Source organism: Panthera pardus, unplaced genomic scaffold, assembly GCF_024362965.1.
Source record: "Panthera pardus isolate Hobbes unplaced genomic scaffold, ASM2436296v1 HiC_scaffold_8, whole genome shotgun sequence".
Taxonomy (NCBI): Eukaryota; Metazoa; Chordata; class Mammalia; order Carnivora; family Felidae; genus Panthera; species Panthera pardus.
This window is the reverse complement of record NW_026527013.1, coordinates 26,201,835-26,224,495: the sequence shown is the minus strand read 5'-3', so window position 1 is coordinate 26,224,495 and position 22,661 is coordinate 26,201,835. Positions and strand designations below refer to the sequence as shown.

Sequence of the window (22,661 nt, the reverse complement as noted above, 5' to 3'; positions counted from 1 at the left end):
GCAAGGCTGCGGTGCAAGTTCCAGCAGAATCGCACGCACACATTGGCCCTTGCTCACACTCTCTGCCTCTTGCTCTTTTGCACTCAAGTACTGTCCCAAAGTTGATGAGGGAAACCCAGGCAAATGAGCTCAAATTGGAGCTTTAAGTGGCCTAGCTCTTCTGTGAAGTTTCAGGGTAAGAGGCAGACCGGGAGAGATACAACTCTCCCAGCCTTCACACATCTAGAAGTCATAGGATATGTTCTCACCAACAGAATGTAACAGGAAGTAACATTTGTCAGTTTCAGGCCAAGGCAGTTAAGAGTGGGCGTGCTGTCTGCGGACTCTCCATCTCTCTTCCCTGGTCCCCAGTTGGATGTAGAAGGACTCAGGGAAGGACTCCAAGGCCCTAGGAGATGGCAGAGCCACCTTATGGGACAGGCCTGGATCCCCAGATCCGTGTGTGGCAGGTGGCCGGTTGAACATCAGACTGCACTGTGTTGTAAGAAATATATCTTTACTGGTTAAAGCAAGTGGGATGTAGTGGCTGTTTGTTACAGCAGCAAAGCAAACCTGACCCATGCAGGCTCTTTGTGGGGTGGGTGGTGAGAGAAACAGCAAGTCAACATGGAAACCACTTCTTCCCTAAACTGTGGGATACACAGGGACCAAGCAATTCTGCTGTGGGTCCCTTTGATAAAATGAAGAGCAAGTAAAGACTGGGAGAGAGTCCCCTCCTCCACTTAGCACCATAATAAGATCTTAGTGAGCCCCTCCCCTGCCCCCCCCACCCCCACCCCCACCACTCTGCTGCTGGAGCACGTGGGAGACCCCACTGTTTCCCCCCAGGAGAGCAGCTAGCACCCTACACGTTGCTGGTGATGGAGGGTTTGGGGGCTCTGCAAGGAGCTGATTCTCTGAGGACATACAAGAGGCAGCAGGTGGGCCACCGTGAATCCCGGAGGGGTGCCCAAGGTAGACAGGAGACAGGGCTGGACACAACAGAGGGAGGGTGGCTGGGGCTGGCAGCATCTCTGCTCGGCAGGGTCCACACAGACGATAGGAAGAAGCAGGAGCAGCTTCTGAACCCCCAGCGAGTTCACATTAGCTGGTCTGTTCGCCGTGGAAAATGGAAGACACCGCTTTTGATGTAAAAGGTCTTTGTGATGGGCTGGCGCCTGGCATAAGTCGGAGCCCTGGTGTCCTTCATGGCACCTGTGTCCCCTGGAACACAGCAAAGGCCTGCCTGAGGGGGGGCCGCCGTTCCTCCCACCAGCCCTAGCCCAACCCAAAGGGCGGAGAGTCAGCAGGGACCCCCTGCCACGACTGCTTGGGTTAAAATAGTGAAATACTTGTGTACAGTTAGGAGTAGTGGCTGCCCCTTGCGCTCCCAGATCCCTGCCTTAGCTCTCCCATTCCTTCTCAGGGTCTGGTACCTATATGCCACACCTGGCATAGCGTGGGAGCCTCAAGATCCTGCCCAGGATCTGCCCTGATGGGTGGCTCTCAGGTCGTTGTGATTGTTAACTCGTTTGACCCCATCCCTACCCCCAGCTTACTTACCCTTCATCACATTTCTCCCTTTAGTCTAGTGATAGCCCATCCATCCCAGCACTTCAGAGTAAGAACCCCCAGGGTCCTGGCCAAGGCTGCACTAGCTCCCCAAATGCCCACAGGCTGCAGGTCCTATCTGCTGAATTAAGAAGGAGAAGGACAGGGACAAGGAGAATACCAGTTACCATTTGTTGAACACTTCCTATGCGCCAGGCGCTAGAAGGATACTTTCTGTGTGTAAAAGGGCATTCGGGGTTGACCCACTGGGGCCCAGACAATGTCTTCAACTCCTCTTCCCCAAGCTGTTTCCACCCCCAGGATGACGCAGCTCCTGTCTGTAACTGGGCTGGGGAGTGGGGAGAGATGCTCAGCACAAGTTCGGTCATTATTCCTCATCCGTCCCCCAACTGGTTGGGTTAGGGGCATGAGGCCAGAAGCTTACAGAATGTTCCAGAGATTCTAGGAGCAACTATCTGGGACCTTGACCACAACCACTATGGAGGCAAACAGTCTTCCTGTCTTTGCCCTGAACCTAGCACTGCCCTAGTACACAGGGGGCATCCAGAACCATCCAGAACCCCTGGCTCTGATGTTTAGGTTGCTGGATAAAGTACAGGATGGTCAGTTACATTTGAGTTTCAGATAAATGATGAATAATTTTTCAGTAGAGGTATGTTCCATGCCGTATCTAAGACATGCTTCTGCTAAAACATTACTGTTTGCCTGAAACTCAAATAACCGGGCATCCTGTAGTTTATAATTTGCTCCATCTGGTGGCTCTATGCCTGGCAGTGGCTTCACAGGCAGAGGGCATAAATCTGTGGGCTGGAGGAAGAGAGGAGGAGCAGAGAGGACCCATGTGGTGTCTAAGCTGAGACTCACTCTGTGGGCCCAGAGGGTCAGGCCCCTACTCAGAAGAATCTGATGGAATAAAATGCCTTAGAACTCTGTTCAAACCCCTCCCAGCAGGCCTTCCCTGACCACCTGTCTACCACAGGAGCCCCCTCAGTCCCCACTCTTTGTATAGCCTCAACACTCACGTTCTCTGACATATCCTCAGGGACAAAAAGTGCCTCACATATTCAGGTGCTCACTAAACCTTTGCTGAATGACTGAATGAATAAATGAATGAATGAACAAACCAGAATCCAAACCTGGGCCTCCTAATTTCAAACTGAGTCACTCTTTCATGCTTGTTCATTCCCTAGCTCATTTTGGGGCAGAGCTGGGATTCAGTGACTCCAGATCTCCCTGCCTGGGCTGTCCCGAAAGAAAGGATCACATATTGAATGAATGAATGTCTGCCCTGTACCCACCTCATGGGGCTTCTGTGAGGAAAATTTCTGTTCAAGGTGCTTTCCCGTTTGATTTCCCCAAAACTCTGTGACATAGGAAGGAGGTACTGGTGTATTCCCATTTTTCAGATTTGGAAACTAAGGCCCAGAGATGTTAAAGTTCTTGCTTGAGCTCACACAACTCTCAGGTGAAGGACCAGGATTTGGACTTGTACTTCCTGATTCCAAACCAAGGCCTCATTTCCTAGTCCACATTTATTCATTTGTTTATTCGTTCCACCATCACAGCTCCCCCAAGATGGGAGCTGGCAGGGCATTAATAAAATTAACTAAGAAGTCCTGGAACCCACAGGGCTCATTAGGCCAGCTGGATACTCAAGGAATGGCGACTCAGCGGGCCTGGTGCTTTTATAGGCTCAAAAAGCTGTAGAAGTGCAAGGGCGCACTCAAATCTGCCTGGAGGGTTTCAGAGGACTTCCTGGAGGAGGTGACATGTGAAAGTTAGCCAGCAGAGGAAGAGGCAGGAGGCACATTCCAGGTGGAGAGATGAAAATGTGCAAAGGTCAGGAGGTGTGAAGGCGTGTGGCCTTCTGGGAGAAGGGGGAGCCAGAGGGACGTGCTTGTGCTTGTGAGGGGTGAGGAAGGACAGGGCTGGGGAGGAAGACCGGGCCTGCCTACAAAGGCCTGGAGTGGCAAGATGGTGGTGGCCCTTACCCACGTGCCAGCCGTACTCCCAGGATGACAGGATCGGGTACAGAAACTTCTCCTCAGGCTTCTGGCGATGCCGCTCCCGGAGGTACAAGGCCCGGCCTTGGCCATCGTGAGAGAGGCCTTGGAAGAACAACTGCAGGGTCCTGGGGGGAACCTGCCTCATTTCTAGGCCCTCTGGCTTGGGCTGGACTGACGGCCCTTGAGTTGCTCTTTGGGCCTCCCAGACTTTGTTTCCCTTGGGCGACGGGCCCTGGACACCCCCTCCCCCAGACAGCTGATCCCTGACCCCCTTGGACTCTGGCCACCTGACCTGTACCTCCTTGCTCTCAGGGGAGCTGGTGGCAGCCAAGGCTGAGCCGAAGGGGGCCCGCTGGACCCGCTTCCTGGGCGTGGGCCCCCCCTTTAGGTACTTGTGGCCATAGTGGATCTTCCAGGCGACCCGGGCTGCGGCCTCCTTCCGGATGCACTCTTGCCAGCAGGCTTGGTTCTGGGTGGTGCACAGATCCCTCATGGCAGTGAGGGGGAAGGAGAGGAGAGGGAGGAACCATTCTGCCCCATAGCCCTTCTTAGGCCTGTGTTTGCTCTGCTGGTGTCCATCTCCAAGGATACGTGCAGCCAATGAGGGCTGGGTTGCCAAGGCTGGAGAGGAGGGGCTGGGCCACGTCAGGGGAGGGGGACTAGGGCCACTCACCAGCAATAGGACAGACCAGGCTGGGAAAGGGAGCAGAGGCTGGCCACAACCTACCCAGGGTGCCTGGCAGGAGGCTGTATTCTACCCCAGAGGACTCTTTCCCCCTCATACCCAGAGGGTCCCCGGGAGCTGCACGGGGTACCATAGGCTCTATTCTATTCAGCACACCTACTATGCACAGGCACCCAAGGAGGTCCAAAGAAGGCCCAGTGTCCACCCTCAGGAAGCTCTGGACATTTGGCCGGGGGGTTGCCATGGAAACTCTGGACCCCAGCTCCTCAGGCACAGCTCTGACACTTGATAGCTTCCTGGCATCATTTGAACATCGGAATGACAGCGGGAATTACTTTTAGTATTAAGAGAAAAGCATTAGACCGGGGTGTAAGAACTTGGGACGGTGCCTGCCTGGAGGAAGCGCTCCATGAATGTCACCTGCTGTTTAACAAGGTACTTGTTTCACAAGTACCTGCTAGGTGCCAGCTGCTGGGCTGAGTTCTGTCTGCCTTAAACCATGTTCTTCAGTTGCTGGAGCTCTCGTTAACCTCCTTTCCAGATGGGGGGTGGAGGCCTGCAGAAACAACGTGCCAGCCCTAGGGTGCACCGCTGGGGTGTGCAGGCGCCTACTCTGTGCCGGGCCGTGGGCTGGAGGCGTTACCCAGTGATCCCACTCACTGGAATCCTCACAGTGACTTCCTGGCAGGCTCTCTTCCATCACTTTTGCAGATGAGGAAACTGAGGCTCAGCAACGTTCATCTGGTTGCACTCCAAATGAATTGACTCCAAAACCCACACCCATTTGAGACAGACACAAAATTCTGCCATAGAATGTGACAGCATCATGCGAGAGGCACAGGGAGCGGGGCACGGGCAGAGGAGGACCCGCCAGTCACCCCGCAGCACCATAAAGTCAGCCTCCAGGATCCTCACACGCTCTGCCTCTCCTACCAGCGTGCTGCAGACATGAGTACCGGTGAGAAGGATGTTACCCATAATGCCCCAGGGCCACTCACCTTTCCACTCTGCTCAGTATGCTCTCATTTATTCATTCAACCAACATTCATTTGCTCTTGACCCTGTTGCCAGGCAGAGCCAGGTACTAAAGGTAGATGAGGAGGAACAGAGTCCACTTGCTTCCCGTCCTCAGGGTTTCGCAGTCAGCAGGGGAGACAGACTCATAACCAGGGGAGCAGGGAGTTGGGAAGACGATCAGGGAAGGCTTCCTGGAGGAGGTGCCCTTTGCTGGAGACCTGAACCGTGAACACGAGGTAACCAAAGACTAGGGGCAGAATGTTGCAGGCTGGGACTCCCCCAAAGTAAGAAAGCGTTCGGCTGTCTAGACTGTCCTCTGTCCCTCAGTCTTCCCAGGGGTAAATCGAGGGCAATGAAGAAGTTTGTGGCATTTGGGAAGATTAAGAGCCAGCTGATTAAGTAGGACAGCCTGAGCCTGGCATATCTCCTCTGGAGCATTCACAACAGTCATCAGTTAATTGTGCAATCACCTTTTTAATCAAAGGTGTCTGAACAGGCCGTAAACACCAACCGTGCTTTCAGTACTGAAGGCGTTTCTGTGTGCCAGAAGCTGCAAGTGAACAAAGCTGACAAAATGTCCCTCCCTCACAGAGCTTGTGCTTTCTGTGTCCTGTCCTGCTCAACCCTGCATCTGTTACCTCCAGAGCACCTCTAGGGGTACTGTCTGGTATACAGTTGGTGCTCAGAAAAAGTGCTCAAGGAAAGGAGGAATAGGCAGACTTCACATTGGTTCTGTTGCCCTGCGGCGTGCGCGGGAAGGACAGAGGGAGGAAAGTCAGAGGAATTGCGGGGTGGGGTGGGGTGGGAGGACGGGGCAGAGGTGGGTGTGCCCCTTCCTGGCTTCCTAGACCCGGTGCCTTCCAGACCACAGGGTTGTCTCCCCAGCCGCAGTTCGCGTGTCCGAGGCGACCCCTGGCGGTCACCACAGTGACGACAGTCGGAGCGGCTATTCTTGACAACAGGCTCTGGCAAGACAGGGGCTGTGCAGCGGGTGGACAGTCACCCCCTAGAGGGTAGTGGGGGGTGGAAGGGTATAAAGGAGACTCTAAAGTACTTCCTTCCAATGGATTCAAGGACAGCCATTCGCCCACAAAGACAGTGCCCACCTGCTAGCCAGGCCCTTGCATGCACAGCACGGCTTCATGGCCTCCTAGATTCAGGCTTTCTGGGTTTTATCATGGCCTTGACCATTACTACCTGTGTGGTGTTGCACAGGTCACATAACCTCTCTGAGCCCTGGGAAATGCCCCTGTAAAAAAGGGGGATAATCATAAGACTTGGTGCCTAGGATTAGTGTTACTTAATTACACTTTATTTTCTCTAGATTTACTCATTCAAACCCATCCAGTAACCTCTGGGAAGGTGTGGGGGCAGCCCCAGACGGGCCTCTGGTCTAGGACTCTGCTAAGGGAGAAGGGTCACTGAAGCCTGGAAACCAGGGGAGGCTGGGAGGTGAGCGGGGGCCCTCCCTGGTGCACCCGACTCACATAGTTCTCCTCTCACCTTTCTGACCACTATCCCAGGCCACCAAAGACCCCCTCTGCTCCTAGTGCTGCCATTGGCCATGCCATCCACTCCCACTGATGACTCCCAACCCACTTTCCAGTGCTGGGCTCTGTCCCCAGGCCAAGTGCCTCTCCTATTTGTACTTACTTGTGTCCTTAAAGTAGCCCCTCCTGGATTTAAGCTCTCTGCACAGAAGAACCCTCTTGAACACCTTTCACCAGTAGTAGTAATTTTATGAATTCTTATCATGTACTAGACACTAATATGTTCTTTACATTCATTTTGTCAGTTAACCCTCAGGGTGCGAGTCACCCTGCCTGCCTCAGAACACTGTATGGGGTAGGTTCTATTACCCCATTTCACTGGAGAGAAAACAGAGGCTGTGAGTTCTTTGAGAGTAAATGATCTGCTAGAGGTCAGGGCAGGGTGGGATTTGAACCTGCTGGCCAAGCTTTGAACCACCATGCTTAACAAATTCCCCATGAGCCCCTTTCCCCTCATTGAGGTACCCCTTTCACTTTGCCTGGGGGAGCCGAGTCTCCCCAACACACTCAGGCAGCTCCTCTTCCAGCAGCTCTGGGTGGGGAAGGATTTGGCCTGTCAGTTGGAGGATGGTTGTACTGGGAGATCTTTCTGGAGGTTAATCTTAGAAAGGAAGTTTTCTACTTTCCCATTGTACGGATGAGGGCACTGAGACAGAGAGGTTTCTTGGAGGAGGTGCCCTTTGAGATCTGAACTATGAATGTGAATTGGCCAGGCAAAGAGTAGAGGAAGAATGTTCCAGATTGGGTCTCCCAGTCTGCAGGGCAAGAAATGGTAAGGCTATCTAGACTGCTCTCTGTGCCTCAGTTTTCCCAGCTGTGAAATGAGGACTATAAAGAAGTTTGGGATATTTGGGGAGATTAAGAGCCAGCTGGTGTCTGAGCCAGTAAGCCGCAGACCTGGGATTGGTGTCTGGACTTGAACCTGCAGCACCTGACCCACTGCTTTCTGAGTGTTTCTCACACACCAGGATACTCTGCTGCCACAACGCCCAATGCCGGAGGCTGGCATTTCCGGGGCATGGCGCTGCTTCCAAGATTTCCTCTTTCTCAGGGACCACCCCACCAGCGTTCAGCATCAGCTTTGCTCTAAGAACGTCAGTGGCGACTGGGAGAGGCATCCTGATGTCTTGGGAAGGCGGTGGTTATGGCAGAGGGAGTTATGTGGTCAGTACAAGGCTCCAAGACTCTTTCATCTTTGAGCTTTGTCCTTGGGGAGATAAGCAAGTCTGAAACACGTAACACCCTTGGGTGTGAGCCACAGGCCAGGCTCGTAAATCCCCTATCTCCTGCCTGCCTGCTTTGGAGAGCTCTTGAGGGAGAGAGAAGGGGCGTGGGGTGGGCCACCCTAAATTCCTTGCATGTGAGTTGGTCCCCTGTGGGCTCAGGGACCCAGACAAAAGACTTATCACAAAGCAAAAAGGATCCCTTTGTTTAAGAGATTCCTCCCACCATGTTTGGTCAGCATCCTTAGGACAAAGCTGGAGCGAAAACATCCAATTCGGGCTTGCCTTGAGCGATAGGACATTTTTACTCCCTCTTCAAGTTATGATTTGCTATTGTGAGGAGGAAAAAATTTAGCCAAACAAGATGTGCTTCTTTCTGGGAGAGAGTTTTCATTAGTGAAATGCCCTGATTACAAAGCCCCTTCCCCCTCCAAGTTAATGGGGATTTGAAAAGATTCCATTCCTCTCCTAGACCTTGCTTCCATCATGCTGAGCATTAAGCCCAAAGAGCACTTAATGAGTTTGTTCCCCATTTTAAAGTACAAACTTGGGTGTGTGTGTGAGGGGGCGACAAGGATCAAGCCCTCATTTTGCCATTTACGTTTATTCTGCTAATTTTTAAGGCTGTGCAATTTTTCGGGGAAATTAAATCCTGACTCATTTTACACCAAACTCATCGAGAGGTGGCTTTCAAGGCCCCTTTGAAGTCTTAAGACCAGACATACGGTTAAGGGCCCACGTGCCCATAAGTGTATTGGAAACAGACATGTTAATAAAATGTTTCCTTTTTGGCAGCAGGGAGAGGAGGCTTGAGGAGGGCTGCCAAGGGTTGCCAGGGGAAAGTGGATGAGGAAGAGGCAGGCATCGGGGCTGAGAAGGGGACAAGGCCTTCACTGGGTTGAGGTTTCTGCAGGTCAACTGTCAGTGCTGTCTGCTCTAACCACTAAAGACTGACGGCCCAGTCAGCTCCTGACAGGAAAGGGGCAGAATCAACAGGTGAAAGTCAGAAAGGGCCCGGTACCTGTTCGAGGTCGAGTTTCAAAGTCATCGAGGCGTTTGCACAAACAACAGCCCGTTGCCACGGCAGCAAGTCCAGGTGCAATAAGAGTGCCCTGTGGCTCTGGCCATTGACCAACAGAGAGGTGCACAGCACGTGAGTTGTGTGGGATGTAATGGGTGGGACCCGCCGGGGCAGCACCAGGTGCGGCCTTGTATGAGGAGTTGGTCACAGAGAGCAGTAGCGAAGACTCACAGCCCCCAGTGAGATTTCACGTGATCCTCACAATGAAAGGGGAGGCAACCTCCCCAAGGCCACACAGCCACTGAATGGCTGAGCCAGTGTTCAAACTCCACCTGATGCCAAAGTTCAGCAGTTAACATATAAATGCTGCCTCCCCAGCAGAAACCAGCCGGACTTCACCGTCTGTCCCCCTGTGCTCCTCTGCGGGTAAGGTCAGCATCACTAGGCAGAGTCTGGACAACCCCCAAAGCCCACCACCCCCGTGGGAGTTCGGGAGCAGTTATTCCCAACACAGGCCCACAGATAAGGGCGCCCCCTCCAAAAGGAGAGGCAAAAGAAGACCTTTCCTCCAACCTTCCTCCCACCTCTCAGAGGGAAACAGGCCTCCGTCCTGGTCAAAAATGAGGTGCCAGTGATGAGGGAGCTTGGGGGCAAGCTGAGAGCAAAATACAGTTCTGCCCCCCCACCCTGCTGCCCCCGGTGGAATATGTGTGATATTCCTCAGACACTCCTGGCTACCCAAGAACAAAGGAAAGGGGTTTAAGTGCTTGCCATGGTGATGTGGGAAACCAAGGCAAATGAAAAACTAAATTCCCTTACTGCCTGCAGCCCACTGACAGTTCCTTGAGATGGTAGAGTGACCTTCCTCTAGGAGCTCAGCTGGATGATGACACTATGCCAGGAGCGAAAGAGAATCTTAGCTTAACATTATCCCAACCCCGAGGATCCTGTAAGACTACTTCCTTTATCTCAACTGCCCCAAGATATATGCTGGCAATCATACTCCAAGCTTATGGCCCCCAGTATACATCTGAAGAGTCTCATGACTGAGGTTTTATTAAATGGCAATAAATGGTATTTCCGAAGCAACTGCTAGCCCCTCAAGGTCCTGGAAACCTTCCTTCCAGAATTCCTTAGAGACATACTCTGTCCCTGACCCCCTCCCAACCTGAGGGTATATAATGAGTTACGCATCACAACCCCAGTGCAGCTCTTTCTACCCATGGGTCCTGTCTCCATGCTTTAATAAAATCGCCTTTTTGCACCAAAGATGTCTTCAAGAATTCTCTCTTGGCCGTCGGCTCCGGATCCCACAAGCCCATCACCACAAAACTTCATCAGCAGGAAGAAACCCACCAAAGGATCCAGTGTTCCTTCCCTGCTTTTCCCTTCACTCCTCACCCCCAATGGAAGGCTGGGGGGCCGAGCAGGGTCTTCCAGGGGCTTATCTGGGGGCTCCTGGTGCCATTCCTTCTGTGTTCCTGCTCCCAGAGGTATAACCAGGGAGGTGGGGCTCCCACACTGGGGAGAGAAAGGCCAGGGCCTAGGGTGAGCCCCACATGAGCCTTGACACCACGAACATGTCCATACAGCACCAGAGCTGGTATCCACACTGTAAAGTGGTGTCACAGGAGTGCCGTGAGGGTGAGCAGGAGGTCAGGGGCTAGGTATCCCAGGCATAAAGTCAGGCACAAGCTCCTCCTAGCAGAAGCAGCAGGGAGAGGAAGACACTAACACCAAACACAAACCCTTTTGTCCAAGGGCAGTCGGGACAACAGATGACAGAGCTTCTTGTTTGAGTGAAATCCCTGAGATGACGGTTTTCTCGTGTCATCAGGAAAAAGGCTTTCTTTCCTAGAGGCTGTGTTGGTGTCGAGACCCAGTGTGCCCCTTCCCCAGTGCCCTCACTGCCAGGCCCAGCCTGTCTGTCTGGCCTCTCCTGATGAGATATTCCCAGCAGGGCTCACAAAGAAGCAAGCCACCCCCTGCAAAAAGAGGCAAGGCTTGGGGCGCCTGGGTGGCTCAGCTGGTTAAGTGTCCGACTCTTGATCTCGGCTCAGGTCACGATCTCCCAGATCTCCCCCTTGTGAGTTCAAGCCCCGCATTGGGCTCTGCGCCGACAGCATGGAGCCTGCTTGGGATTCTCTCTCTTGCTCTCTCTACCCCTCCCCAACTTCCATGCGCCCCCCCCCCCAACCCCACCAAAATAAATAGATACACCTTTACAAAAAGGCACGTTGAAACAAGTTGTTAATCTGTGTCCTTTCCACCAGGGGTTGGCAAGAGCTGGTCAGAGACTCAAACCTTTTATTCAGAAACACCACCCTCCAAGAACACTAAGGAAGCCTGACAGAGCAAACATTTAATAAGTTATAAGATACAATTTACAGTTGGCTTTTGATTCCAGTTTTGCTTCCACATCCCAGTTTCCAAAACCTGTGGCCCTTTCACATTAGGCTTCAGGCTCCTCTGGTTTCTAACAGGGGGGCTATTGCCAACACTTGCCCCCAGCTGCTACATCCTGGTGACTGTCCCCCACCTCGCTCCCTGTCCCACCCACGGAGGCACTTGTGACAACAGCAGCCACTTCCTTAGGACCAAATCAACAAAGTCTGCCTGCCCAGACCACACCACCCATCCGGGCCCTGAAGTCAGGCAGTGTTCCCCAAACGCTTTAACTTTATTCCAAAACCAGCTCAGATCTGCAGGAAGGGGTGCAAAATGCCTTACACCCCATTTTTGGAGCTTTGCACCTGCACAATGCTGTCTAAACAGCCTCGGATGTGATCAGGGCCAAAATGAATACAAAGCCACCGAGAGCTGCGTAGCTGTCCTATTTCTGCCCAATGGTGAAAGACCACCGAGGAGCCACCACCGCCCTTCCCATCTCCCCCGCAAAGGTCAGCAGGAGTTTCATTCTTTCCTTCTATAATTATTTTCCAGAAGTGATCCCAGGGTTGACTGGAGGTGGGTGGGGAGTGTCGTGTCCTGTGACAGGCCTCTGTATCTGAGGGCGCTGACACAGTGACCCACCTGTGGTAATTTCCAACGTGTTGGCAAGACTCATCAGACTGACAAACAGCTGGAGTGTGTGGTTAAGCCACTGCAGAGTTTCCTTGGACCCAGCGACTTTAGTGGCCTTTAAAGACAAAAGCAAAAACGTGGCTGCCAAGATGGGCACATGTTACAACTTTGCAGGAAAATAAACACTCAGCATAATGGGAGGAGAGGCACGAGGAAGCATTGAGGCCAGCGCACTCGCTGCCCTTGGCCAAGTGTGGAAAGGCCACGGATGGGCGTGGGGGTGGAGGTGAAGAGTGCTGAAACGATGGCATCTGCCTAAGAGCCTTGTATGTGACACGGGCACTGGGAGAGATGAAGCTGGTTTTAAGTCTTCTTTTCTAAATGACAGCCTACGCTAGGTCGCCTCTTTCCCCTCGTCCCTCCCCACCAGTCTCGTTTCATTTTGTGTCACAAACTGGCAAGCCAATTTCATTTTCCAGAAACGTCAGTCTTGCGGGTGATCTGTGCCCCCAAGAGGTCCGATTTGAACCGAGTGTACATGGAAATCTTCTCAGCCCATTGAATGAGTTTGCATTTCTTAAAATTCCCCAACACGTCCCTAAGGAGTCAAGTCTAGGACTTATTTCTGAAGGCACTTTTTTCAGGATGGGGGTTCAGACCCACAAACAGGCTGGAGGAAACTTTGTATAAAACAAGTTACAAACAAGCAACAAAAGCAACCACCAGAACTCCTCCCAGGATTTGATGAGAACTGTTTTAAGGCACTGTGACGTGGAAGGGGCTGCCGGGGATGTGTTCCTCTCCCCACTTCACGGCCAGAACATAATCCCCCTTCTCCTTGACAACGTATGTGACATTGTATTGTTGGTTGCCCACATGCTTCATGGAGACCTCTTCGCAGGGGGTGGTTGGTCCATGGACACCAATCAGCAGCATGTTGGAACCTGGGAGGCAGCGAAAGGTGGTTACTCTGTCAGGATGCATCACAGAAGGCAGAGGAAGGGGAGGGGATATGGGAGCCAAAGGAAAGGTACCAGTGGCAATTATGAGCATAAATTCATAGAGCACAATGGCCTGGGTTCAAATCCTGCCCAGCTGGGTGACTTCCTAGCTGGGTGACCTTGGATGTGGAACTTTACCTCTCTCTGCCTTAGCTTGCCCATCTGTAAACAGATGCTAGCACCTACCCCATGGGCTTGTTGTGAGGTTTACAGTAGTTAGATGTGAAGCCCTTAGCTTGTAGCAAGGGCTACAGAAGTGATGGCTACTCTGATCTCATTTATTCTCATAAAAAACTTAAGGAAGGTGCCTTTATTACTCCCATTTTAAATAATAAGAAACTGACTTTTAGAAAGAGACTTCTAAACTTTTCCGGGATCACATGGCTAAATTTGGGGAAGGAAGGAAGGAAGGAAGGAAGGAAGGAAGGAAGGAAGGAGAGAGGGAGGAAGGAAGGGAAGGAAGGAGGGAGGGAGAGAGGGAGCAAGGAAGGAAGGGAGGGAGGGAGAGAGGGAACAAGGAAGGGAAGGAGGGAGAGAGGGAGAGAGGGAGAGAGGGAGGAAGGAAGGGAGGGAGGGAGGGAGGAAGGAAGGAAGGGAAGGAGGGAGGGAGGGAGGAAGGAAGGGAGGGAGGAAGGAAGGGAGGGAGGGAAAGAGGGAGGAAGGAAGGGAGGGAGGGAGGGAGAGAGGGAGGAAGAAGGGAGGGAGGGAGAGAGGGAGGAAGGAAGGGAGGGAGGGAAAGAGGCAGAGAGGGAGGAAGGAAGGGAGGGAGGGAGAGAGGGAGGAAGGAAGGAAGAAGGGAGGGAGGGAGAGAGGGAGGAAGAGAGGGAGGGAGAGAGGGAGGAAGAGAGGGAGGGAGAGAGGGAGGAAGAAGGGAGGAAGGGAGGGAGAGAGGGAGGAGGGAAGGGAGGGAGGGAAAGAGAGAGGAAGGGAGGGAGGAGGAAGGGAGGGAGAGAGGGAGGAAGAAGGGAGGAAGGGAGGGAGAGAGGGAGGAAGAAGGGAGGAAGGGAGGGAGAGAGGGAGGAGGGAAGGGAGGGAGGGAAAGAGGGAGGAAGGGAGGGAGAGAGGGAAGAGGAAGGGAGGGAGGGAAAGAGGGAGGAAGGAAGAAGGGAGGGAGGGAGAGAGGGAACAAGGAAGGGAAGGAGGGAGAGAGGGGGGAAGGAAGGAAGGGAAGGAGGGAGGGAGGGATGAAGGAAGGGAGGGAGGGAGGAAGGAAGGGAGGGAGGGAAAGAGGGAGGAAGGAAGGGAGGGAGGGAGGGAGGAAGGAAGGAAGGGAGGGAGGAAGGAAGGAAGGGAGGGAGGGAGGGAGGAAGGGAGGGAGGGAGAGAGGGAGAGAGGGAGGGAGGGAGGGAGAGAGGGAGAGAGGGAAGAAGGAAGGAGGGAGGGAGAGAGGAGGAAGGAAGGAAGAAGGGAGGGAGGGAGGGAGAGAGGGAGGAAGGAAGGAAGAAGGGAGGGAGGGAGGGAGAGAGGGAGGAAGGAAGGAAGAAGGGAGGGAGGGAGAGAGGGAGGAAGAGAGGGAGGGAGAGAGGGAGGGAGAGAGGGAGGAAGAGAGGGAGGGAGAGAGGGAGGAAGAGAGGGAGGGAGAGAGGGAGGAAGAGAGGGAGGAAGAGAGGGAGGAAGAGAGGGAGGAAGAAGGGAGGAAGGGAGGGAGAGAGGGAGGAGGGAAGGGAGGGAGAGAAAGAGGGAGAAAGGGAGGGAGGAGGAAGGGAGGAAGAGAGGGAGGAGGGAAGGGGAGGGAGGGAGGGAGAGAGGGAGGAAGGAAGAAGGGAGGGAGGGAAGGAGAGAGGGAGGAGGAAGGGAGGAGGGAGGAGGGAGGAGGGAGGAGGGAGGAGGGAGTAGTAGAGCCAAGTTTCCAGCCCAGATGTGCTAGAAGCCAGAACTCAGGCAACTAATCACTGACACCCAAATAAATATCCAAGTTCAAACTGCAGTTAAAGCAATTATCGGCACAGAAGGAGCCAGATCATTGATTCAGTTTGCCCATCTGTAATGGGGATAATGCCACCCTTCCTGTCTATCTTGAGAGCATCTGAAAGAATCAAGAGGCAACAGAGAGGAAAATCATTTAAAAACACTAAGTGCAGGACAATGGGGTGATGAACAAGGTTACTTCCAAGTGGCTGGGTGGCAGGGGTAGGTGGGCACTGCAGGGAAGACCCAAGTCAGCACAGGGTGCCTGGCCTGCCTCCACCCCGACCCTTGAGCGGGACCGGGCTACCTACCGGCTTTGCTGCAGTCCACCAAGAAGGAGCTCTTCTGGCCCACAAAGGCCTTCGAGAGCCCTGCCCCCTTGGAGGTCACCTTGCTGGCGTCCGAGGAGGCCTTGGGGATGGCGCTATAGCAGGTCTCTGTGGATGACCTGGTCACCGACTCCACCAGAATAGATGAGGTCTCGTTGGCTGAGCCAGGGCTGACCAGACGCTGGCCTAGGACGTGGAAGGGAGGGAGGGAGAAGTGAACGGCCAGAGCAAGTGGGTCCTCTCAGCTGGAAGAGGTGAGCACCCCAGGCAGAAGCCCCAGGAAAGTCCACGCACCCCAACAGCTGGATCCAAAAGCCACCACGTCCTCATCTCACCCCAACACCTGAATCTAAACATCACCATTTCCCCATCTCACACCCACAGTGTCCTCCAAATCCCAGAAATTCCTCCCACATAGCCTCCTGCCACCCGGCAGGATTCACTTCTTTCCATTTATATAGATATAAAATACTCTATGTATAAGCAATGTGAAAGCAACATTACCCGCTGGGGAGAACATATAACAAAATACCAAAAATGGTTCTCTCTGCGTGTGAGAGGATGATTTTTCTATCCGAATCTTCTAATTTTTCTGCAATGAATCTATACTATGCCTATAACCGTGAACCAAGTAGAGACACGCAGAAGGGATTTACCGCAACATTTACGGTGATTACCTTGGGCCCTGGGCTGTAGGGTGGTTTTGACTCGTATTTTTTCTAGCGTTCTGAAGGACCACATTTTTATAAACTTAATAAAACCTTTGATTATTTTAAAGATAAAGGTTAGATGAGGCACCTGGGTGGCTCAGTCGGTTAAGCATCCAACTTCGGCTCAGGTCATGATCTCATGGCTCGTGAGTTCAAACCCCATGTCGGGCTCTGTGCTGACGGCTCAGAGCCTGGAGCCTGCTTCAAATTCTGTGTCTCCCTCTCTCTGCCCCTCCCACGTTCACGCCCTCTCTCTCTTTCTCAAAAATAAACAATCATTAAAAAAAATTTTTTTTTAAATAAATAAAAGTAAAAGAAATAAAGGAATTTTTCAGGTCTCGAAGATTTCAAATATGTAAATATTTCTTTTCTGTCAAAAACAGAAAATATGATTTTTCAACTTCTACACTCCTACTCTGCCAACTTATTTTGTAGCAGGCTGACGCCAGTACCTACCCCACGGGCTTCTAAAGGTGTTTACCCCCCTGAATGTGTCCTATCATTTCTTTATATTCAAGAGTCAACGTTAGATTCAACGTATCTAAAATTACCCAAAGTTTCTAGTATCAAGTAACTCTGTTGACAATCTGACAAGACAAGCTCCACAGAGAAAAAGAGTAACTTCAAAGCTGTTTGCTTGTTACCTGTCACCTTGGCCTTGAAAGGACTGCCCACAATGTGGTTGGGCCCGCCATATTTGACACCAATCAGGTAGTTTCCAGGAGCCATGGGGGTGTACATGACTTTGTACCCTTCTGGGGTTTCCTGGCAATCCATTTTAACCTTGGAGGGTCCTTCAATGGTGACAGATAATGTCCCTGGCCCTGCTCGGGTGGTGTTGATGAAAAATTCAGACTGGATACCTGGGAGAAAGGAAAAGGGAATGTCTTACTGGTTTGGAGGGATGAGGGGGTGTGGTGTGCAGAGCTTTCCCAGGGGCAGAGAAGCAGTGGTGGGGACACACATAGGTTCCCTCACGGGGGCGGGGGGGGGGGGGACAAGGGGGGCGAGTGGCAGGGAAACCCCTGGTACTAGCTCTGAGCTCCTGACACGGAGGGCCTCAGGCCCTGGGGGCGGTAACTCCCTTTCCAAGGCGGAGGCAAGAGTGTGGCTGACATTTCGCCCACTAGCACCAACAGCCAGGACACCCTGTTCTCTCCTCTGGTCACGAGCAGTGGCTGAGAGCAAGAAGCCCGAGCCATCCTTGTGGGTCTGAAGCACTGTTTCAGCTGCCAGGGCCCAGCCCTGCCTCCAGTGGGTGGGGGATGCGTGGGCCCCTCTGACCTTTCCTCTCTCCTCTGCGTGGACTGGAGAAGCTGAGCAGGCCCAGCATCTCCTTCTTCTCCGGCAGGATCCTTGCCCCAGGCTCCATGCTGAAGACCGGGGCAGCTGCTAGGATCTGCCAGCCCCCCACTTTGCCACGAACACCAGCAACAAGAACAGGGCCAAAACCAGCAGCTCCCGCTAACTGAGCTACACTTGCACCACTCAGGCTCCAGATCTCATACTAAGCATCATGTTAGGTGCCCAGTGATTCCTGTTTGACAAATGACAGGGACTCAGGGAGGTTCAGGCACTTGCCAGTCAGCGCTGCAAACCAGCCCGTGTGGCTCTGGAGCCTCTTGACTGGCTGGGGGACCTCCTGCACAGACATCCTGCCTTGTGATGAAAGAAGACCTGAGCCGACCAGTGACCATGCTGGCATTCCTGCCTGAGCCCAATGCCCTGCAAAAGTCCCCACTCCAGCAGGCCCTTTGCAGTCCAGAGAGGGGAGGAGGTGGTGGGTGAGGGCTGCTGGCTACATCGCCCTCTATGGGCCATCCCTGGTACAGCATCCTTTTGCCAGGCATTGCTTTTTCCAGAGCCCTAGATGCCACCCCAGCTGGGAACTATTTTGGTTTAATTATAGCTCCTAAGCCAGAGAAAGAATTATTGTTCTGGCTATCAATAAAACAAAGGCGCTGCTATCATGCAACCCCCAAACACACAAACCCAGCTGCTTCTGGAAGCTCCTGAGGCTCCTGTCCCAGGCGCAACCCCCCCGCCCCCAACTATCTCAACCTTATTTCTGAACTGTAGAGCCAAGAAGCCTCTCATGCAGCAGCTGCAGAGCGAGGCTTTGCGGGGAAGGAAGGGGTGTTGATCAACAAGGGGACGGCATTTCCAGGAAGTAGCTGCAAGGCAATGATAAGGAAAGATATTTTTGAAGTAAAGATGAAAAGACCTGGCTGTAGTGAAGCCCCACCGATTTTAACAAGTTGCTCGGTTCCTGAGAAAGATCCGTGAATCCTGGCTGTGAGGGCTCGGAAAGACAGGGGAGCTGAGGTGGGAAAAGGCAACTAAGGAATCGCAGGGCAAGAGCTACCTGGAACAACCTATCAGGCAGGCTCCTTCATTAATCCCATTTTACAGGAAGGAAGTGAGATTCGGTGAGGTCAAATCTCTTGCGCCAAGTCACACGGCTGGGGAATTGCAGAGCTGGGATGTAAACACAAGATCTGCCCAGCCTGGACCTAAGGCACTTGCCTGAGAGAAGTCAGGAGAAAGAAAATCCACACGCAGGAGTCCCTCTGTCCACTGCCTCCAGCTAGAACCAATACGTACCCCAAACGTCTCGGGCATAGCAGTCCTCCCCCCCAACCCCGCAGATGCACGGCTGAGTTCTTGTGAGTTCAGTGCATGTTTACTGCAGCGCTACTCCATCGTGAAGGTGGGCGAGGGGTCCGGGGAGGGAAGGGGGCTCTTCCGATCCCCCTCGTGCACCCTGCTGATGCTGGAGCCTTTCAGGCTGCTCTCCCAATCCGGAGTGTCTAGAACTCCCTGGTCTAACTCTTGACCTCTCAACTCCTCTGCAACAGAAAGTCCCACCCCAAATTCATCACATTCCCCTGCTCCAAAACCTGCAGAATGGGCCATTTCAAGCTCACGCCAAGAGATACAGCAAGCCTACCCATAAAAACACAGAGAGTTTGCTTTTTTCTGAAGGTCAGGATGCCAGGCCCTCTAGCAGCCAAGCATAGATACCTTTTCATTCCATGCACACTACAGCTGTGTAATCTTGGGATGGATATTTGGGAAAAGGCTTGGGAGCAGGAGGGCTAGAAAAACAAGACGCCCTCCCCTTGACAAGAGCAATATTTACACAGGGTTCAAAACAGGCCTGCTCTGTACCTCTCCCTCCTGGCTGGGAGTTTCCCTGCAAGACGGGCCCCTTCTCTCAGTGGCATCTAGCGCTTGCAAAGCACAGCCTGAAACCCAAGCTCCCGAGAAGGCATGCGAACAGCCAAGAGGAAGCAGGAGAGGCCCGAGCGCAGCAGGTGTGACCCAGCAGGAGGGTGAGGTGGCTGCTGGCAGCTGCAGGAGACCTCAGTGGCTGCTGTGGGACCTGGACCAAGGCATGCATGGTTCCAAAGGCCAGGAGGGCCCCACATAGTCTTTAATGGTGTGTGGTTTGCCGGGGACCAAACGCCTGCACTACTGCCCGGGAAACGTTCCAGGGCAGCTGGGAGAACAGGGGTCCTGGTTTAGGATACCCCACAAATTGGGCCACAGGTGCAGTCACTACCTCTGAGCGAGCCAGCCACTGAGAGAGGCAGCAAAGCACCGGGGTTAAGGGCATAGGCTTTGAGTCATGGACCTGGACTGATTCCTGGTCCTGTGCTCTTTCAGCTAAGTAAGCTTAGGGAGTGACTCAACGTTTCTGAGCCTCACTTTCCTCATCTGTAAAATGTAATGGCTTAGGGTGAAGTGTTACCATGCCTCCTATAAGGGGCAAGCTGCTGGCCCAGAGTTCAGTGTGGAGGCAGACTGGATGGGCCTGGGGAGTCCAGAAGCACTTACACCACCCCTGTGGGTGGTTCTGCCGAGGCTACTGCTTTGACCAGAGTTCTGGGGTGGCATGCCAGCCCGTCAGTCACTCCTGCACCTGGGCAGGGCCCCTTGGCCACTTAAGACACTGGCTCCCTAGGGCTGGATGCCAGGTAACTACAGCCACTCATCCCGTTGCCCAGTGGGAGGCAGGTCTGCTCTAACCCCCTCGCAGCATCGGGGGAGACTAGATCAAAATGCATACACATGAGGGACTCAAGCCTGGGACTGGGCTGCCTTCCAAAGGCCCAAAGTAATACCCAGTGCAGGGGTGCCTGGGTGGCTCTAGTCGGTTAAGCGTCCAACTTCAGCTCAGGTCATGATCTCATGGTTTTTTAATTCAAACGCTGCATCAGGCTCTCTGCTGTCAGCACAGAGCCCGCTCCAAATCCTCTGTCTGCCCCTCCCCTGTTCACGCACTCTCAAAAATAAAAACATGAAAAAAAAAAAGTAACACCTAGTGCAAACTGTGTCCCAGTGAGTCTGTGTCTACGGACATGTCCTGCAGAGAAGTGTGACTGGATAAGCTCCCCATGCTGGCACTCCATACCAGTGACCCACCCAATGCCCACCTGTAGGTTCATGGTATGAACACTAACTGCAACCATTACAAGGTGGGTAGATCTGTGTTTTGACATAGAAAGTTCTTTAAGATGTCAAGTGAGGGACACCCAGGTGGCTCAGTCGGTTAAGCATCCGATTTCAGCTCAGGTCATGATCTCACTGTACGTGAGTTCAAGCCCCGCATCAGGCCCTGTGCTGACAGCTCGGAGCCTGGAGCCTGCTTCGGATTCTGTGTCTCCCTCTCTCTCTGCCCCTCCCCCACTCGCACTCTGTCTCTCTCAAAGATAAATAAACATTAAAAAACAAAAGATGTCAGGCGAAAAATGTTGTACAATATGTGCAACAAGATTGTTTCTGTAAAATAGAAGCAAAACGATATGCTACCTTCTTAACAAATGAACCAGCTAAGCAACCAAGCGACCAAGCATGAGGATGTCAGAAGGTCCTCCCCAGAACTGCCAGTGGTGTTTCCTTTTGTTCTATATGGAGGGAGGGAGAAGCAAGGAGACGGAGCCAGTCCCGTTTCCATATGTCTTAGCTGCCTGTCTCTTCCACAGTCAAACGTGTTCCGTCCATGGCAAAGACTAAAAACAAATCGTAACAAGCCCAAAGAGCTCTAGAGCTCTGCCACCATCTTTTCTCCTTCTCTGTTAGGACCGGAAATTAAAAGGAGGCGGCTATGACAGGTCCTACTGTCGATTCAAGGTTGTTTCTGGGAGCCCAGGGACTGTGTGATGGAACCAATGGTAGGAGACCTCCCAGGAGGCCCATTACACACACTGAGTTCGGTGCAGGCAAAGAAACCCTCAAAAGGAAAAGATGGGGTGCTGCAATCCATCATGATCAGTGTCCCGGCCCTGAAGTCAAGGCACAAGGCCAAGGAAGACAGGCAAAGCATAGCAAACAGTAATGAGGTTGATAACACGGTCATCAAGGCCTTGCTCCGGACTTATTGTGGGCCAAACCACACGTCCCAAAACAACCCTGGAGAGCAAGGGCCCCAAGTGCACATTACTGCAGCTTCCCTGAGGAGAGTGTGGAGAAGGCTTCCCGAAGCTTGATGAGCGCCCGCTGGCTCAATCAGAGACGAGAGGCGGAGGTAGTGTGTTACCTGTGGTGCCCCCCTCGAGCCCCGCGCCATAGGCAGACACCAGGGCAGGGTTCCCCGCCTGTCCAGGCTCCCCGACGCGCACTTTGAAGGGGCTTCCAACCACGTGGCTCCCGTTGAACTTGACATCGATCGTGTGGATGCCATTCTCGTGGGGGATGAAGCGAACGGCATACTTATCTAGGAGAGCGAGCAAAGCACAGGGTAAAGCCGAGGACGCAAACACTACCACGCGAGGTGAGGACGATGGATGGAAGGCCAGCCTGAGATGGTGAATTTTAAACCATAAGACAACAGCTCTACTGGAAGCCTGGCACCCAGTATGTTGCATTTCAAAACCAGATGGGGGCCTATTTCTGTGTCCCTTGTCAACCCTTTGGGAAATGCATCCAAATCTCCAATTCTAGGTTTCATCCTCTCTGGTGTCTGTCTCAGGAGATTGCTTTATGAAAAGCTCACTTGTCACAGAGTTGCTCTACTTGGCCGCTTGAAGGGGAAAAAAGTTGGTTCCAACCGGCATTAATGCTTCTGAATTAAGCTCTAAGCTAGCAGGTGCCCCCCGCCAGGGCAACAGCCAGGTTTTTCACCGTGTGTTTGGGTCACGGCATGTGGCAAAATAATCTGTCAACTGAAATGGACACGGAGAATATCCATCCGCCATGCACCGCCTGAACACCCCTTCCTCCATGAAGCCCTCCCACCTGGGAGGCAGACCTGTTCTCCCCCCAACTCTCCAGATGTCTACCTTCACTGTACATGTGGCAGGGCACACAGCAAATGCCCAATAAAGGCAGTGATCACAGGGTTCCTCCTCAAGCTTCGGGGCCCACATTCACTGTCACTTCCTCTGAGAAGCCCTCTGGGCCTCACCAACAGAAACTATTTTTCTCTCCTGCCCTGATCATTTTTGCCATTTGGTTCTTGGTTCTCCTGTGGCATTGGTGACCACCTGGGGTCCTCTCCAGGGCACTGCAGGCTTCTGGCCAGGTCCCCAGTCCATTCTGAGCCCCTCTTCGAGGGCAGGCATCATGCCTTACCGTCTTGCCAAGTCTCTCACACTTAATACATGTTCCCTGGCAAAACGGCTAGTTAACATT

General features: G+C 53.0%; 2 protein-coding genes across 8 annotated transcripts in view; both read right to left on the bottom strand.

The window, feature by feature from the left end:
- Positions 1 to 475: 475 nt before the first annotated feature.
- LOC109279091 (protein ATP6V1FNB) lies at positions 476 to 6,009 on the bottom strand. Of its 2 annotated transcripts, XM_053897716.1 has the most exons (3): positions 4,903 to 6,009; positions 3,543 to 4,798; positions 476 to 1,203 (listed from the first exon to the last, which is right to left on the bottom strand). In XM_053897716.1, exons 2-3 carry the CDS (start codon positions 4,048 to 4,050, stop codon positions 1,079 to 1,081), a joined length of 633 nt encoding a protein of 210 aa, XP_053753691.1. In that variant the 5' UTR covers positions 4,051 to 4,798; positions 4,903 to 6,009; the 3' UTR covers positions 476 to 1,078. The 2 variants fall into 2 exon arrangements, with proteins under 2 accessions (XP_053753691.1, XP_019325501.2); XM_019469956.2 differs by having other exon boundaries at positions 3,543 to 6,009.
- A 5,389-nt stretch (positions 6,010 to 11,398) lies between these two features.
- Positions 11,399 to 22,661, bottom strand: part of FLNB (filamin B) — a 143,084-nt gene continuing 131,821 nt past the window's right edge. For all 6 annotated transcript variants that reach the window (XM_053897889.1, XM_053897890.1, XM_053897891.1 and 3 more), the window contains 4 exons: positions 21,568 to 21,744; positions 16,670 to 16,888; positions 15,298 to 15,501; positions 11,399 to 13,021 (listed from right to left, as the gene is read on the bottom strand). In XM_053897889.1, the coding sequence (XP_053753864.1) occupies positions 12,834 to 13,021; positions 15,298 to 15,501; positions 16,670 to 16,888; positions 21,568 to 21,744 (788 nt within the window). In that variant the 3' untranslated portion in view covers positions 11,399 to 12,833. The remainder of the gene's footprint in view (positions 13,022 to 15,297; positions 15,502 to 16,669; positions 16,889 to 21,567; positions 21,745 to 22,661) is intronic.

Excerpts from the sequence above, each read along its gene's own strand:
- LOC109279091 (XM_019469956.2), bottom strand. The coding sequence starts at position 4,050 with ATGAGGGATCTGTGCACCACCCAGAACCAAGCCTGCTGGCAAGAGTGC. Across the intron at positions 1,204-3,542 it reads GGAGTACGGCTGGCACGTGG|GGGACACAGGTGCCATGAAG; the intron begins GTAAGGGCCACC and ends GCTGTGTTCCAG.